The sequence below is a fragment of the Lygodium microphyllum genome, chromosome 7 (genome assembly GCF_053477565.2).
Source record: "Lygodium microphyllum isolate KBCC chromosome 7, Lygodium_microphyllum_v1.1.10, whole genome shotgun sequence".
Classification (NCBI taxonomy): domain Eukaryota; kingdom Viridiplantae; phylum Streptophyta; class Polypodiopsida; order Schizaeales; family Lygodiaceae; genus Lygodium; species Lygodium microphyllum.
Genome location: NC_141141.1, coordinates 90,880,175 through 90,896,383, shown reverse-complemented (window position 1 = coordinate 90,896,383; position 16,209 = coordinate 90,880,175). Strand labels below are relative to the sequence as shown.

The 16,209-nt window shown below is 39.1% G+C and overlaps 1 protein-coding gene across 3 annotated transcripts in view; it reads left to right on the top strand.

The window, feature by feature from the left end:
* The window catches only part of LOC148033686 (cilia- and flagella-associated protein 73-like), a 36,391-nt gene extending 31,071 nt beyond the window's left edge, over positions 1-5,320 (top strand). Inside the window, exons 5-6 of one of the 3 annotated variants that reach the window (XM_087682346.1) lie at positions 3,663-3,915; positions 4,977-5,320. In XM_087682346.1, the coding sequence (XP_087538472.1) occupies positions 3,663-3,915; positions 4,977-5,147 (424 nt within the window). In that variant the 3' untranslated portion in view covers positions 5,148-5,320. The other 2 variants (XM_087682347.1, XM_087682348.1) reach the window with 2 other exon arrangements.
* Positions 5,321-16,209: the final 10,889 nt, after the last annotated feature.

Sequence of the window (16,209 nt, the reverse complement as noted above, 5' to 3'; positions counted from 1 at the left end):
CCAAATTGTTGTCACATATTGTAGGACTAATCCTTGGTGGCTGCAAATCACATCAGTAGCCTCTTCTTGCTCTCTAATAGCCTCCTCTTCTCTCACAATGGCTAGAATAGACTTGCACTAACCCCTAAAAACGTTTTTCCCACTTGCGTGGGCAAGTTTTGCCAAGTGACAGTCTTCTAATCCCATTTTTTCAACATTATTCAGTTTATTAAATTAATTTTCAAAATATGAATTTTAAAAATTAATTTAATAATTATTCTAGTGCTCAAAAAATTCATTTCAGTAGCCAATAATTAAATTAGCTAAGTCAATTTGTCTTCCAAGTATCCCTGAGTAGTTTTTGACCCTTAGACTAACATTAATTAATTAATTAATGCCTAGTTTCTAATGTCACCATTGACATCAATGGCCAATAAATTGGTCTATCCCTAGATCTGACACGAGATATCACATAGTACATGTCAAGCATAGCTCCTTACAACTTTTTCCTTTAATATCCATTGCATCCTCGGGGTCCTTGGCCGGTTACCATGAAATAACTACCATGTGCATCACATGTGCAAAACAACCTTGCAGATTTGATTAATACCTTAATAAAATGTTATTGGCAAGATTAGAGCATCTCAAAATTTCACTCCTTGTGACACTAACATGGGACGGGTTTTGGGAATCGAGATGGGGGCAAGATTTGCCATCCCTTGTTACAATGAGAGGGGGCTCTAACATGGGGCAAGACTAGGACGGTGTATCGATGGGATGGGATTGGGACAAGAAGCTAGAAAATGGCCATTCCCTATTACTATGATTGAATCTCCACCCTTAAAGAGCAGAATAATGGTGTGCTTTGTTCAACTAGTCAGAAAGCCCTCACATATGGCTCGACTAAAAATGTGCATCAAGAAAGGAGCAAGAATCTCACATGCATGTACAAAATGTTCCCCAACTAGGCCATCATGATTTTTTTCTTTCCCACGCTGCAATCTATGAATTGCATCCATCACTATACCTCTAATAAAGTATGAATTGTTGCGTAGGGTCCTTGTGGGAGAGTCATAGGGGCCTGGCCTTGTATAGTTGTACCATACCCCTAGCACTGTGATCTAGGTATCTTGCCATCTCTCTAGAAACTGCCTTCTTGCTATCTTGCCAAATGCAATTGGTATATCTTTGCCTCTAGTTTGGCCAAATATGATGGTTTCTTTCTTTGCACTAGGCATCAAAGGTACATAGTAAACTAAATAGATTGATGTGATAAATTGTATGAGATGAAAGTACTAGGTGGGGCTTTATTATATAGGCCTAGGGATTGACCCCAAATCCTAACTTTAAACTTACACACACAAAGAGGTGTTCAACATGTAGCTCGAAGATAACTAACAAATCTAGCTTTGGATCTTGGGTGACTAAACGACACAAAACAAAAGGAAAGGAAACATGGGAAGATTTTACCTCAAAAGAGGTATCCCATACAAAAGATTCTAGAAAGGAGATATATATAAGATAAAAAGATATTTGCAACTGGAACTAGAACATGATGCATTCTATAGACAAGCCCAGGGACCCATAGTAGAGCATGGTTCAAAGATGCATGTGCATGGCACAGAGGCTGACCAAAAGCTAGTGTGGCTTAGAGGCACATGGCCTTACGCTTCATCTCCTTGTTTGTGACCTCACCTATCTCAATATCTGGGTAACCTTCATTGAGCAAGCAGTCCAGGAGCAAGATGCCACCTCAAGAGCCATTTGCTAAACAAGACATTAGCAATACTCCCCGGCAGTTAGCTTCTATTCCATCATCATAGTAGGGTCCCCTCAGTATCTCCCCATTGCCCCATCCATTCCCTTTAGGCTATTTTTCATATTTCCCATCCCACAAGTTCCCATCCCTCACTATCTCCTCCAATGGTCCCTCGAACCCCCTATCCCTTTCAAAGGGGAATTTCAATATCAATCATGCAGCTTGGTCTCCCTAGAGGTCTTTCAAGATTTTTGAGCTCTTTTCCATCCCGTTCATCTTACAAGTTCCATCCCATCCCCACCATCTCCTTTGGTGGTTGACCCCTATCCCCTTTTTGGATATCAGTGATGCAACTATTGATTCCCTAGCCCTTATTTTAGTTTCAGAGGGGGATTCCAAGATCTTGAGCAGCTCTTAAGGCTTTCCACTCCCACGAGGCTTTTCCATCATGTACCAATTCCTTTCCCTCTTCCCTGACCCACCCTTCCTTTTTGTTAGCGTGCTGATCTCATGCCCTTTGGTCCTTGGTGACAGTTGAGTGTATTGGGTTCTTGATGACTCCTCACTTGTCTCCTAATTGGTCAAGTGATTTGGCTCATGCCATCTTATGTGTGACCCATTTGAGGCATCTCTATGCCTATCAGTATCCCACCCATTTCCTTAGGCTTTCCTCTCAAGGGGGGGTCATATTCCTTGGCTGGATTTTTTCTTCAACAAATGACATCAACATTGCTCTCTTGTGGTACTCTTGGATCCTTTGCAGTCTTTTGGGGCTTTCTTCAGAGGTTGTTCATGGTGTCCTGGCTCTCAAGATCTAAGAGGGGTTGTTAGCCATGCTATTTTGTGTCTCTTCCCATGTCCATCTCCTGGTCATGAGCCTCAGCCTGAGTCAAATGAGGACATTTGGAGTTCTAGCATAGGCCATGTCCATCAGTTCATTCATCCCCAGCATGTCTAATCTCTGGCACCCCCTTCGGTACCTTCCCTAGGTCTGTCTGCCCAACATGTATGGTGCCCACTTTTAACTTTTGCTGGCAACTTTTTCCTTTTGTGGATTTTCACCTTGTTGGTCAGTCATTCCTTTTGGGCTACTGTAAGGCTTTTTGGGCCTTTTCCCTTAGGTTGACCTTGACCCTTCTAGTTTTTTTTGCCTGCTGGCCAATCCTTGTAGCAGCTAGCCAGCTCATCTTTGAGGCAGGCATGCACATCCCTTGCTGGGCTGTCCATATATGGAGCAGGCTGCACTTTTCGCTGCTAGTTGGACATATTTTAGGTCAGCCATCATCTCAGGCAGGGTTTCAGTAGGTCCACCCATCCTATAGGGCTGCATTCATCCAGATCAGTCTGTTTCTGAACTTGCAGCCTATATTAGGCCATTCCCTATGCTATTTCCACCATCATTTGGTCATCCCTATTTAGTGTTTTGTTCATCCAGCCAGTTTTTTCTGGATCCTGTTCCTCATTGTCAGCTCTTCTGCATCTCCTGCTGCTCCATCTTGGCACCCTCACTTCCTTGCCCTCTTCTGGCACTCATGTAGGGGCCACTCTTCATTGCATCAGTCTCGTATGCAGTCCTGTTCATTCACCATGACGCAGGTTTCTGCATGTTCTTCTCTGTGTTCATCTTCTCTGACTGACTCTCTTAGTGCACTTTCCACTTCTGCATGCATGCTCATAGTGCTCTGTTCTTATAAAGTAAGTTTTGAAATATGGATATTGTATTGTGGTAGTTATTCACAAATTTGCATTGTAATGCAGCCATTTTTTGTAAGGATTTAAGCATGCATAAAACTTCACCACTACCTAAGCATTCAAATACTGCTGCATAAACTGCATAGAAGTGTCAAGAAACAGCTTATATTTGGCATAGCAACAATTTGCATTGATTATTGTGATAATGTTTGACAGTTTTCTTCATGAGCAGGCATTCAACTCTCACCTCAACAAATGATGACCTCAAAAGACAAATAGAGGAATTTTCAGAAACCTTAGAAAAACTCCGTGCAGATTTGCTCATTTATTGCAAATCTAGCCATGATGAGATTCTCAACCTCGAGAATGATGTGAGCTCTGCCAAGCAAGCTTATGAAAAGAAAAAAAGAGAGACTGCTGAGATGCAATTGCATATGGATTCAGTGCTTCAAGTTGCAGCATCAAAGACTCTTGCACATGGGCAGGTAAATATTATAATGAATCTCACACAGAGAAGCAAATGCTGCATTTGGACATTCAAAGCTTGCTAATGGGGGGGTAAAGAAATCCATAGACTTGTAGATTAGTAGAGTTGGTTTTAATAAAATTCTTTGCTCTTAGGAATTCAGTCATATCCTGGGCATGAAGGTCCATAGCCTAGCATCAAATGTTCAAGGAAGTTCGACACACTTCAAAAGCCTTTAGCAGTTAAAGTTACTTTATGGCCAGATAAACACAAAAAAAGTGCAGTATGACAGATGGAGCTTTCTTTCCATGAGATAACACACAACACACAAGGGCCTCCCCTCCAAATATTAGCCAAAAGAGTGGGCAAGGGCAATGTTGTCATTGTTCCTACGCACAGTTAGGACAGCTTGCAAGCCAATTGAAGAATGGCATAAAATCGGGACCCACTTCAGCAGTGACCCTACCAACCAACTTGGGTCATCAAGAAAAAGACCAACCGAGTGTTTCAGCAAGCAATAGCACAGATATACATGAGTAGATCATGTGACCTAGGTATCCAACCGAGTGATGTACTTATCAGGATTTGGACACACAAGCCACTAGGCCATCGCCTTTGAATTCATGTATGTAATAGGCAAGCACCATGTACTTTAAGTTCGTGTAATAAGCCATGTTTTAAACTTTGAACATAAATTAGTAGACGTGCATGGCCTCTAAGAATCATTTTTCAAGGGTTTATTAGTGGGCAAGATAAATGTTAGCATTGTTTCTTATGCATAGATAGGATAGCTTGCAAGCCAAATAAACAAAAGACTTTGATCACACTACCAATCAATCCATGTTACCAAGAGAAGTACCAACCAAGGGTCTGAGCAGCAAGAGCCCAAATGAATTTACATGGATAGAACATTTGTCCAACAATGTGATGTGCCTAGCAAGACTTGAGCCCACCTCACGACTACACAAGTTTAAACCACTATGCCATCACATTAGTATTCATGTTGCATAAGGGTCGAGTACCATGAGCTTAAATTTGGTGTAGCAAGACATGTGTTCAACTTTGAATATAACTTCGCAGGTGTGTATGGCTGCTGAGAATCTTTTTTCAAGAGTTTGCCAGTGCTCTAGAATCAACCATCCTGAACATACCAGCCCTCTTAAACAGCTTGATGTTGTGGGTGACTACATCACAGATATAAACCAGATAATAAGGACCTATAAAGGATCTACTTTTCGTAGTATGACCTGATGAGTTCAACTGTCTGCTTATCCTGTTTCAGTATTACACACTCATTTGCTAAGATGCCAACTGTAGTTATGAAATAATACTCGTTTGTTATGCCATTGATTTATTTTGACTGAAGAATAAAAAGATTTGAAAAATGCTGAATTACATGTGACCTTATGCTAGGTTTTGTACAACAAGCTCATTGTGAAACAAGTTCGCTTTTATCCTGCTATACCTCTTGAATTGTAAAACATCTTTTAGCAAGTCTCTAATGGCAGATAGATAGTTATTATCAATATTCGATATGTTTGCTTTGCAATGGACATGTGAAGTATTACACAATTTTCCAAAGGTATTGAGTACATATAGTTTTCTAGAGAGCCCGATGTACATATATAACTGTATGTGTGTCTAGATATGTCACAGAGAGAGAGAGAGAGAGAGAGAGAGAGATGGTTTGGGCATGATAGCCTGGAGCCATCCTGCATCTTGTAATCTTGTAATTTTGTACCTTTTCGTAATTAATACAATTACCTATAATAGGGCGTGGGAGAGAGAGAGATGTGTGTCCAAAGACCCCGTGCAGGCCTGATATGAAAGTGCTCTTTCCTTTCTTATGCTTCTGGGGTTGTTGGCATATATGGACCATGAGGAACACATTCATTTTTTATGCTTATCCGGCATGCAAAGTCATATATCCTGCTTGAAAGGACTTCTTCATTGGCAACTTGACTCGATTGAGTTAACAGATATTCTCCCTAGACAGGATTTTCTTGCTTGGCACAATGCAGTTTCTTCTGCCCCCCTTTAGTCACTCTGCTTCCCTTGTACCTTGACTATGATGTTTTAGATTTTACACATGATGGCCTAGAACCATCCTATATCTTGTAACCATGTAATCTTGTACCTTTTTTGTAATTAATACTCTCTCTCTCTCTCTCTATATATATATATATATAGATAGATAGAGAGAGAGAGAGAGAGAGAGAGAGAGAGAGAGAGAGAGAGAGTCTGGGCTGTACACAGGCAACTACAGTTCAGGGTTGCCACTTCTATCATATGGTTCTCTGAGATCGACGCCTCCTGGTCTAGCGTTTGCAGGCCCTGCTTTCAAATCCATCAGATCAGGACTGTGTTGTGGTGGCATTCTTCTTCCTGGCACACTTCTGCCTCTTTACACTCTGCCATTCTTCAGATTGCTGCAGGTCCTTTTAGGCCACAAGTGCAGCCTTTTTCAAGAGTGTCTAGGCTCCTTTTTGGTGTTCACAGTAAACAGCAGCATGCACACTTGCATTTCTTATTTTACAGTGGGTCACAAGCTGGGTCTTGTAGTCCACCTATAATGCATAACCATGTGGTGCTGATATGGAGTTTCTTGATCAGCACATTGATGCTGGTATAGAAAAAGATATTGTGGATTTGGATGAAGAGTCCTGGGCTGAGGATTTTCAGGATGATGTAGAAGCAGAAGAAGTCAGCAAATGCCACAGGCTGGCAGTCAGTCCTTCAGGCTCAGGCATTCCATAGCCCCTCAGTTGGAGGGATCTCTTATCTTTGTCAACTGGAGAGGAATGGGGGGTCTTAACATATGATTTCTTGAGCTAATAGCTTGATCATGTTCATGAAGGGAAAGCAACTAGTTTGCCAGAAGAACATGGAGTGGCAGTTTTGGGCATAAATATTGTGCTGCAGCAAATTGTGACCTTCCGTGAGAGGGTTGCCATCTTCTATTTTCACAGGCCGAACTCCTCTACTGCATGCATTTGGCATGGTAGTGGCCGTGCTTTCACATTATAATTTGCATAATGATGTTGCTAAGGGAGTGATATAGGCTTCCATGTTTAGGAAATGTGTGCTTTAAATGACTTGGTCAAGTTGTTTGGTACGAATACCAAAGCTAGAAAGTTTGAGTTAAACAGTGTTGAGCATGGCAAATTTGTTCATTAATGGCTATGCATCGAAGATTAAGAGCATTCTTGAAGCTCTTGGGTCTGTTATAAGTGTATGATGATGATGATGATATAGTGGCTGCATGTTTGGATGGTCTAGGCGAGGAGTACAAGCAATTCCGAACCTCCATCAATACAAGAGATCCCATATTTGATTTTGTAGATCTAATATCTATGTTGATATAAGAAGAGAAGAACTTGGGTATTGATGCATCCTTGTGACAAAGTGAGAACAATTCACAGGTGCTCTACTCTAATATAAGCAAAGGCAGAGGTTGCAACAGTAGAGGCCGTGGTGGTGGCCAATATGGAAAAAATAAGGGGTAGTCTTATGCCTCATGCTACGAACGATTTCGTGTGTTGTTGTGGTTGGTATGGCAAGTACCATAAGGTTATTTGGGCAATGCAACCTGTAGTAGCGTAGGCTGCCATTGTGGCAGTAGTGAGACCAATGGCAGTGGAAGGCTTATAGTACCTGAGCTATCTCCTTGCCAAGCTAGGTGTGGAGTCCACCTATGACAACAAATAAACAAAGTCTGTAACTATTAAAGTAACAACCAGCTAGCCTTTGTAAATTTGAAGGTGGTCCATGGTGTTTGGAAATATTTGGGAGGGTCTACATTGAAGCTGCCATAGCCACCATAACTGACACGGTACAATTGGGGGATAGGCAATAGCTAGTAGTGGGCTATGCAACCATAGAATGAGGATAGAAGTAGAGGACCAAAGCCTCTCTTATCATTATTGCATAATTTGGCATGCTCGATCTAAGACATCCTCAACAGTACGATTTAGTGGTCCATTGAGATGATTTTCTAGGTGATGTTGCTCAGCACTCTTTTGAATAACACGAGGTTTACTACCTAGACTCTCTCGAGTCTACTTCGCAATGGAAAGTGTTGGCCGTTCCACGAGGATCGACCTGAATTTCGGGCTCTAAGTAAACGAAGGTAACCTATTCAGATTTGTTGGTCTTTGAGCAATGATTGTGCTAGATTGCCCGAATTGAAGCCGACTTATATTGCACTTGGTTCAAGGAGAGTGAGAAACGAGGGGGAGTATGGGTAGATCGACCACTCTCCCCATAGGGCAAAGTGTCACTCCATTCCTCTAAAACAATACTGAGTCAAGGTTCTAATTGATTCTATGTAGTCAACATTCCCTATGCTATAGTGCGTTGAATTGTAAAGAAGCTCTCAGCTTATTGAGACCACTTTGCCTTAGGGCGGATTCGTTAGGAATCTTGCCCTCCTGCTTCCCTTGTTTGGATAGTTTTGATTATCTACTTACCTGACACATTTATGTTGTACACAGAAAATCAGCTTCCTTAATTAGTCCCTTTAGTCATAGCGTTCGTTCACATAACTTAAGTCACAACATACAAACAATGAAAACAATTCTTTGGAAACACACTTCTATATTTATAAGAGAATCTTATACAAGTGTCCACCTTCTGCCCATAAGGAAGAATGACCCGAAGGCCTTTATTTTTCCAAGATTTTCGCCCCTAACTAGTACCGGGACCCTCAAGAAGGCCAACCTGAGTTAAGCAAGGGTTTAGACGATTTCTAGGAGTCTTAGAGTTTACTGGTTAGAGCCCCCCTTGGCACCCTCAACTCCTCTTGCCCAAGGATCTTTCTACGGAGCGATCTCTTGCCATCAAGATCGGTTCAAATTCTCCAAGGCGGTAAAACCAATCCCCCTTGGTAAAGGGATCCGCAACTAGCCTTGTGGGAGGTCTAGTACACTTTTATTTTATCCTCTTCTAAATTTGGTACATTAGGGTTTTAATCAATTTAGTCAAACTTCTTAAGTGCATCAAGTAAACTTGTATGCACCTTTTTGCAAGCACAAGTATTTTTTTAAACTTGTTTTGGTATTTGTTCACAACCTTTCTTGATCTAATTCTTGTTGAAGGTTGGTTGATTGATCTTGTTACGAGTCTCCATTATTTTACCAAATTTCTGTGAATTAGGATATGGTGAAGATTTATCTTAACTCATGGAAGCTAAATTGGAAACCTTAGAACCTTGATTTTTACATTGGAAGCTGTGTAAAATAACAAGGCGAGTAATGTTCCTAGGAATTTCAGGCTTCTATTTCCTCGAAAGAAAATTATATTGATTTTTTTATTACTTCATGAGCTAGGGTTTCATACTTCGATTTGTTATATTGGCAAAGTAAGTCAATTCGAATATCCTAGCTTGTACTAGCTAAATGCGCAATGTAATTTGAACATTATGACTTAATTAATAATAGTGAGATTTTCTCTATTGAAGAGGGTACTTCTATTCAATGAATCTAATGATCTACTTTAATTATATTAATTCACTTTACACGACTCATAAATATTAATTTTTTTTCTAATATTTCTCTATGTTTTCATAATTTGTAAATGCCAAGAAAAACATTCTTGATGCAATTACTTAATTTCTAATTTATTGTGTATTTTTCTAAATTAAAATTTGATTCCATTGATGCACTTTGTTTATATGCAGCTATTCAATACATTGCGACGTGTAATTTTATTTTATCTTTCAAAAATTCAAATATAAATTAATGGTTTTTACTTTACTTTTTTATTGTTAAATTTTTATTTTTTAAACCTATTTGTGAAGCTATAAATTTTTCATTGAATATTTAAAAATCTTTTATTTATGTTCTTAATCTTTGTATTCAATGAATTTAATCTATGAAAGAATGTAGAATGGTGTTGCATGCGATGGTGTGCTATCCACGTTCGTGACCACATTTGTAGCTCTTATGCTCCTTGCTCCAAAGTATCATCTCTTCGGAGCCATTGCGAATATGGAGTCCTTGTACGCTAACTTTTGAGCTTTGTCGGTCTTAATTGGAAGTCTTGAACGACTAGGAGGATTCTTTTGTGAGGCGAAGATCTTATGGAGAGGAGGAGTTGTTCCATGGGTGCTAGAAGCAAGAGGGTGGACGGAGCTTTCCTAAACTAGAGATGTGCTTCTAGTGCAAGGGATCGTCAATGATGATAACCTCTTCTTGCTCTTCTTTTTCTCCTATACTCTGTTATTCTTTTTCCTCCTGCCCCTTTTCTCCGTTCTTTTTCTCTTCCTCTTTCCTTCTAGTTTTCCGTTCTTCTCTTCTTCTTACTCCTATCTTTTCTCCTATCTCTTCCTTCTTCTTCTCTTTCTCATACTCCTATCTTCTTCTCCCTCTCTCTCTCTCTCTCTCTCTCTCTCTCTCTCTCTCTCTCTCTCTCTCTCTCTCTCTCTCTCTCTCTCTCTCTCTCTCTCTCTCTCTCTCTCTCTCTCTCTCTCTCTGAGAGCAATGGGCACACGTAGTAAGAATAGCTAGCCTTTGTCTAAGAGGCTAAAAATGGCATTATTATCGTGTGTTTAATTGATTGATGGCATGGAGTTTGGCGATGCCATAGAAGGTCGTATGTCGTTTGGAAATAACATGCAATTATGATTTGCAAGGATGAATACTAGTCATGCATTTTGATCGCAAGATCAAGAGAAAGTGGCAACAAGTTTAATTCAATGGTGATGAGATTGAGAAGGTGGCGACATTTTGATTCAACGATCACAAAAAAAAAAAAATCGCTTTAAAATATTCTTAAAGTTGAAAACCTTGAAAATTACTCCCCCTTCATACGTGGGGATTTTTTTAAGGGCTAGGATATTACATCCTCACCCTCTTAGAGGAATTGAGATGTCCTAATCTCAAAGTTAAGAAAAAAATTGGATTGCAGGATTTGTGGATATGGATCTATCAATGCTTCTGCTACACTAATCTAACTACATACAACATTGAAAGTTCAAAACTATAATAACTACAAGGGCAAGGTGATTCTTATTACAAGTATGGGGCTTATTACATCGCATGAAGATCTTTCTAAGATTTCTAAATCATCTTCAAGATTTTAGTGGACTTTAGATCTTCATTACGAAAGAAATTGGAGATGTTTACATAGAGTATCTTTGTCCATTCAGGTGGCATCCTCTTCAGGATAGTCTTTCCATTAGATTTGATATTCTCTAAGGATTTTGCTTTTAAGGATATGTTTCCTTACATCAATTATTCTATCAAGTTGAAGCTCAAGGACTCCTTGGCCTGGCATTACAACTTGTTGATCATCAAGAACATGATCAGGATTGGATATATAACCTTTTAAAAGGCTAACATGAAATACATTGTGAATTTTCAAGTGTTTAGGAAGTTGTAACTTGTAAGCATTGAGTTCTAAATACTTGAGAATCTTGTATAGTCCACAATATCTTGGGGTTAGTTTCTTGAATTGCTCCAAGGATAAAGAATTCTTATGATGGACACAAACAAAAACCATGTCTCCTTGAATATTCATTCTTGTCTTCCTAGATCAGCATATGCTCTCTGTCAATTCTTGGTAGCCTAGATATATTGTCTAATAGCCTTAGCTTGTTCATCCATTTATTCTAACATCTTCTTGGAAGCTTCCATCTTTAGGGTAGGGTCAAAAAAGTTTAGTGGAGTTGGGCATTCTTGTCCATACAAAGCTTGGAATGGGGTCATCTAGTCGCTTTGATGATAGGATGCATTGAAAGAAAACTCCACCAAAGGTAGGTATTATATACATCGCTTACATTCCTTGCAGTGGTAAGCTCTAAGTATATCATCGATGACTTAGTGATCTCATTCGGTTTGCCTATTAGGTTGTGGATGATAGGTGGTATTGAAACAAAGTTGGGTACCAATGGCCTTAAATACGCTCTTCTAAAAATAAGAAGTGAAATGAGAATCACGATCATTAATGATCCTTTTAGGCAATCCATATAGCCTAAATATTTCTTTCATAAAGATTCTTGCAATATCTAAAGCCTTGTAGCTAGTTTTAAGTAGCATAAGGTGAGCAACCTTAGTTAACATATCCACAATCAGTAGGATCAAATTGTATCCTCCTTGGACACAGGGTAATCCAACTACAAAATCCATACTGACAAATTCCCACTTCATTTGTGGAATGTCAAGTGCTTGGAGATTTCTTGGCATCTTAACATGCTTAGCCTTTACTTACTGGCAACTTAGTACTTAGTGACACATTCAAGCACATCTTCTTTGAGTTTTTCCTAATGGAAGCTTTTTCTTACAACATTGAGAGTCTTCGCATAGCTTGGATGTCCTGAGAAAGGGGAATCATGGGCTTCCTAAAGTATCTTCTTTTTTTTATATTGACTTCTTGGGATGCACAGTCTTGTCTTAAAGTAGACAAGTCCTCCTTTTGTAGAGAAGTTCAAATACTTAAACTTGGATTCAGATTTTATCTCCTTGGATAGGAGCTCTTTTATCATCTGTTGGTACTTTGGATCCTTACATACTAATTACTGCTAGAGATCTTGTCTTAGAGGGTTCCTCTGAGATAAGGGCGTTGAGAAATACTTTGTGACCTAGGGAATCTGCAACAATGTTTTCCTTATCTTGATCTCAATGTCATTCTTGCAAGACTTCTATCTATCGTCGTTGCCTCATGTTTAGGTCAACTAAGTGAAGATCCATTTGAGACTCTTATGGTTGGTGACTAAAGTAAACTTGTTTCCAAGCAAATAGTCTCTCCATAATTTGAGAGCGTGAATTACATAAAGTAGCTTCAGATCATGGATAGTGTAATTCTTCTCATGAATCTTCAGCTTCCTAGAAGAATAGACTATCAAATGGCCTTCTTGCATAAGTACACAACCTAACACAAGAGAGATTGCATTAGTGACAACTTCAAACTTGGGGCTCAAGTCAAGTAGTTTCAAAATAGAAGCTATGATCCAGTCTTGTTGAAGCTTTTTAAAGCTAGACTATTCAATAGGAGTCCACATAATGGCAATCTTCTTCTTGAGTAAATTAGTTAAGGGTGCAATAATCAAGGCATAGTCCTTAACAAAAATAATGTACCATCCTCTGAAGCCCAAAAAACTTCAGACTTTCTTAATCATTGTTGGGGTATCCATTCTTGCACATCTTTAACTTTGGCAGGATCTACCGCAATCCCTTCGTCAAAGACTATAAATCCAAGGTACTCAACTTGCCTCTTGAAGAATGCACATTTCTTCGTCTTAGCATAAAGCTCCTCATTGTTTCAAGGACAACTCGGAGTTGTTGTTCATGATCCTCATTATTCTTTGAGCAGGTTAGGATGTCATCGAAGAAGACAAGGACAAAGTTATCAAGCTAGGGTCGAATGATGTCTTGCATTAGCCTATTGAAGGTTACAAGCACATTGATTAATCCAAAAAAGACATCATGATAAATTCATAATGGTCATATCTTGTGTTAAATGCAGTTTTGGGATATCTTGTTTTTTTATCCTTATCTGGTAATAACTTGATTTTAGATCATTTTTTGACAAGATCTTTACACCTTGGAGACGGTCAAGTAATTTATCTATCCTTGGAATTGGATACTTGTTCTTGATCGTCGCCTAGTTTTGTCCACAGTAATTGATGCAAAGACAAGGGTTCCATTCTTCTTCTTTTGGAATAGCACCGAGGCTCCCCATGGTGAATTACTTGGCATGATGTGTCCTTGGTCAAAAAGTTGCTTGAGTTGTTCTTTTAACTCATTGGCTTCTAAAATGGACATATAATAGGGTTGCTTTGCTAGTGGAGCAGCTCTTGGTGTTAGCTTAATCTCATGATCAACTTCTCTTAGTGGTTGGAGGAAGTTTTGCCACTCTTTAGGGAGCACATCTTCGTATTCCTTTAACTAGGATGGTTTTTCTTTAGCTTCCTTTCCTTGTTCAATATTATTAAGTTTGATTAGGTAGCTAGACATTCCTTTTCTTAGCTCCTTCACAATCCAAGAAGCTTTTGCCATTTGGGTTCTCCAGCTTCTCCCTGAGTGATCACTAACTCTCTATTTTGATTTAGAAACATGATTTGACCTTTCCCGCAATGAATATGAGCGTCATTGAGGATTAACCAATTCATCCCTAGCAAATACTCCGTAAGCTCCTAGATTCATAACTCTGAACCTCATATTGGAAAGATTGCCTTTTAAGTTACATTCCTCTCTTCTAGTTTGTTGAGCATAAATTACCTCTTTTCCATTTGCTAATTCTACTAACAACTTGGATATAGGTACAATGTCTATTCCTATTCTTTTGCACATTTTGGTGAGATAAATGAGTGGGTGCTTCCACAATTAATCAAAATCTTAAAAGCTTTACCTTGATAGGTTGCGAGAGTTTGGATCACTTAGGATTGGTGATTTGGGCCCTTCTTGAGAGTAGCATGCATTGTTGCTTTTTTCATGCCTGTCTCTAAAGTGGGGTCTTCATCTTCATCTAATCCTTTGTTCCTTCCCTTGAACATTACTCCAAAAAATCTTCCTTTTGTTATTGAAATTGCTTGATTTTGGCCATGAAATTGTCCTTGGCAAATTTATTGGTCTAACTTTGGGCATTATCTTTTGAAGTGGCTGGGATCGTTGTAATGGAAACATCTTAGTGCCTCCTTATTCCGGACCGTCGCAGGTACAAAGCTTTCAACTACACTTGTCTTGGTCTTCTTCTTTTGATTGGTTTGGTATTGCCCTTGGATCCTATTGACATATCCTTGTGGTCCTTTGCATGGAGAACTTTGTCTCCAAAATTTACCACTCTTGGATGTTGTTTGAAGTTCCTAGATAATGGGTCTTACTCGAATTAATGTGTCTTGTAAATCAAATGGGCACATTGGTTGAAGACAGGTATCCAATGGAGGGTTTAATCCATGGCAAAACTTTGACACTTGGTGAATGATGTCCATGGGCAGGGGATACTTTGAAAGGGACACAAATCTAGAATAATAGGCTTTCAAGCTCAATTTAGATTACTTCAAACTAAATATTCATTCATTTTTAATGTGCAATATGCCAGTGAGAGGTATTGCTTGCATACAACTTCCTTTAGCTTTTTCCAAGTGATGGTTGCTTCCAAAACCCCTTGGTCCTTGCATCATTACTTCCACCAAAGTCAAGCTTTTGCCTGCTGATTAGGAGGAGCAGTGCATACAATACAAAATTAATCCTCCATAGATTCAATCCAAATTTTTGCTTCAAACTCGACATCCTTTCCTTTGCTATCAAACTCGAGAACTTTGATTTGCTTGAGAAAGAATTTCTTAGCTTGTGCTTTAGCTAGGGTAAGCATGGACACGAAAGGCGTAATGCCCTAGTTTTGTTAACATTTGCAATTTTGGACACACATTTTGTATCCATACAACTTTCACCTATCTCTAAGGTTTTCAATAATTGAATCCACGAGTTTTAAGTTTGCAACATAAGTCTAGTATAAAAGTGTACAATCTTGCAAGAAATTCAAGACTATTTTTATTAGTCATGGCTTGCATTAGGGCTAACCTAATTTCTTTATTACATCAAATAGAGTGATTAAGCTAGGAAAATTTTTGGGTTACAACAGTCCTAATTGTGAAATTTAGATACATCAGTAATTTTGTAGGTTGGAGACTTATAAAATATATTTAGGACTTTGTATTTTTGGGAGAGATTTGAAAAACCATCTTTATAGTAATAATTGCAGCGTGAACACCCTAAAATGATAACACGCTCGACTGGGAGAATGCAAAGCACTTAGTCATAAAGATAATAGTTTTGGCAAAATTTTTCTTTGCCTATGTTGAGGATGCAATTTAGGTGCGATTCTTCTAGATCGAGATGATTTTCTAGGCAATGTCATTTGGTACTCTTTCGAATAACATAGGTTTGCTACCTAGGCTTGAATAACACAAGTTTGGTAATACAAGTTCTCCATGAGAATCGCCCTGAATTTTTGGTTCTAAGTAAACTAAGGTCAAGTACTTAGATTAACTAGCATCGGTCTTTGAGCAATTGCTTGTGCTAGATTTTTCGAATCAAAGTTGACTCGTATTGTAATTGCTTCAAGGAGATTGAGAAACGAGGGGGAGTATGGCTACGCTGATCCCTTTGCCCGTAGAGAAAAGTGTCACTCAGTTTCCGTAAAATGATACAAAGCCAACGTTCTAATTGATTCTATGTGGTCAATGTTCCTATTAGATATGCTTAATGCCCTACCCTCGTAAGGTGCCACCAATGATCCATGATGCTCGAAGTTATAAGGTCCCCATTATGAGGATAAGCCATGTGTGAGCCTGGATATTGATGGGTCCTGACTT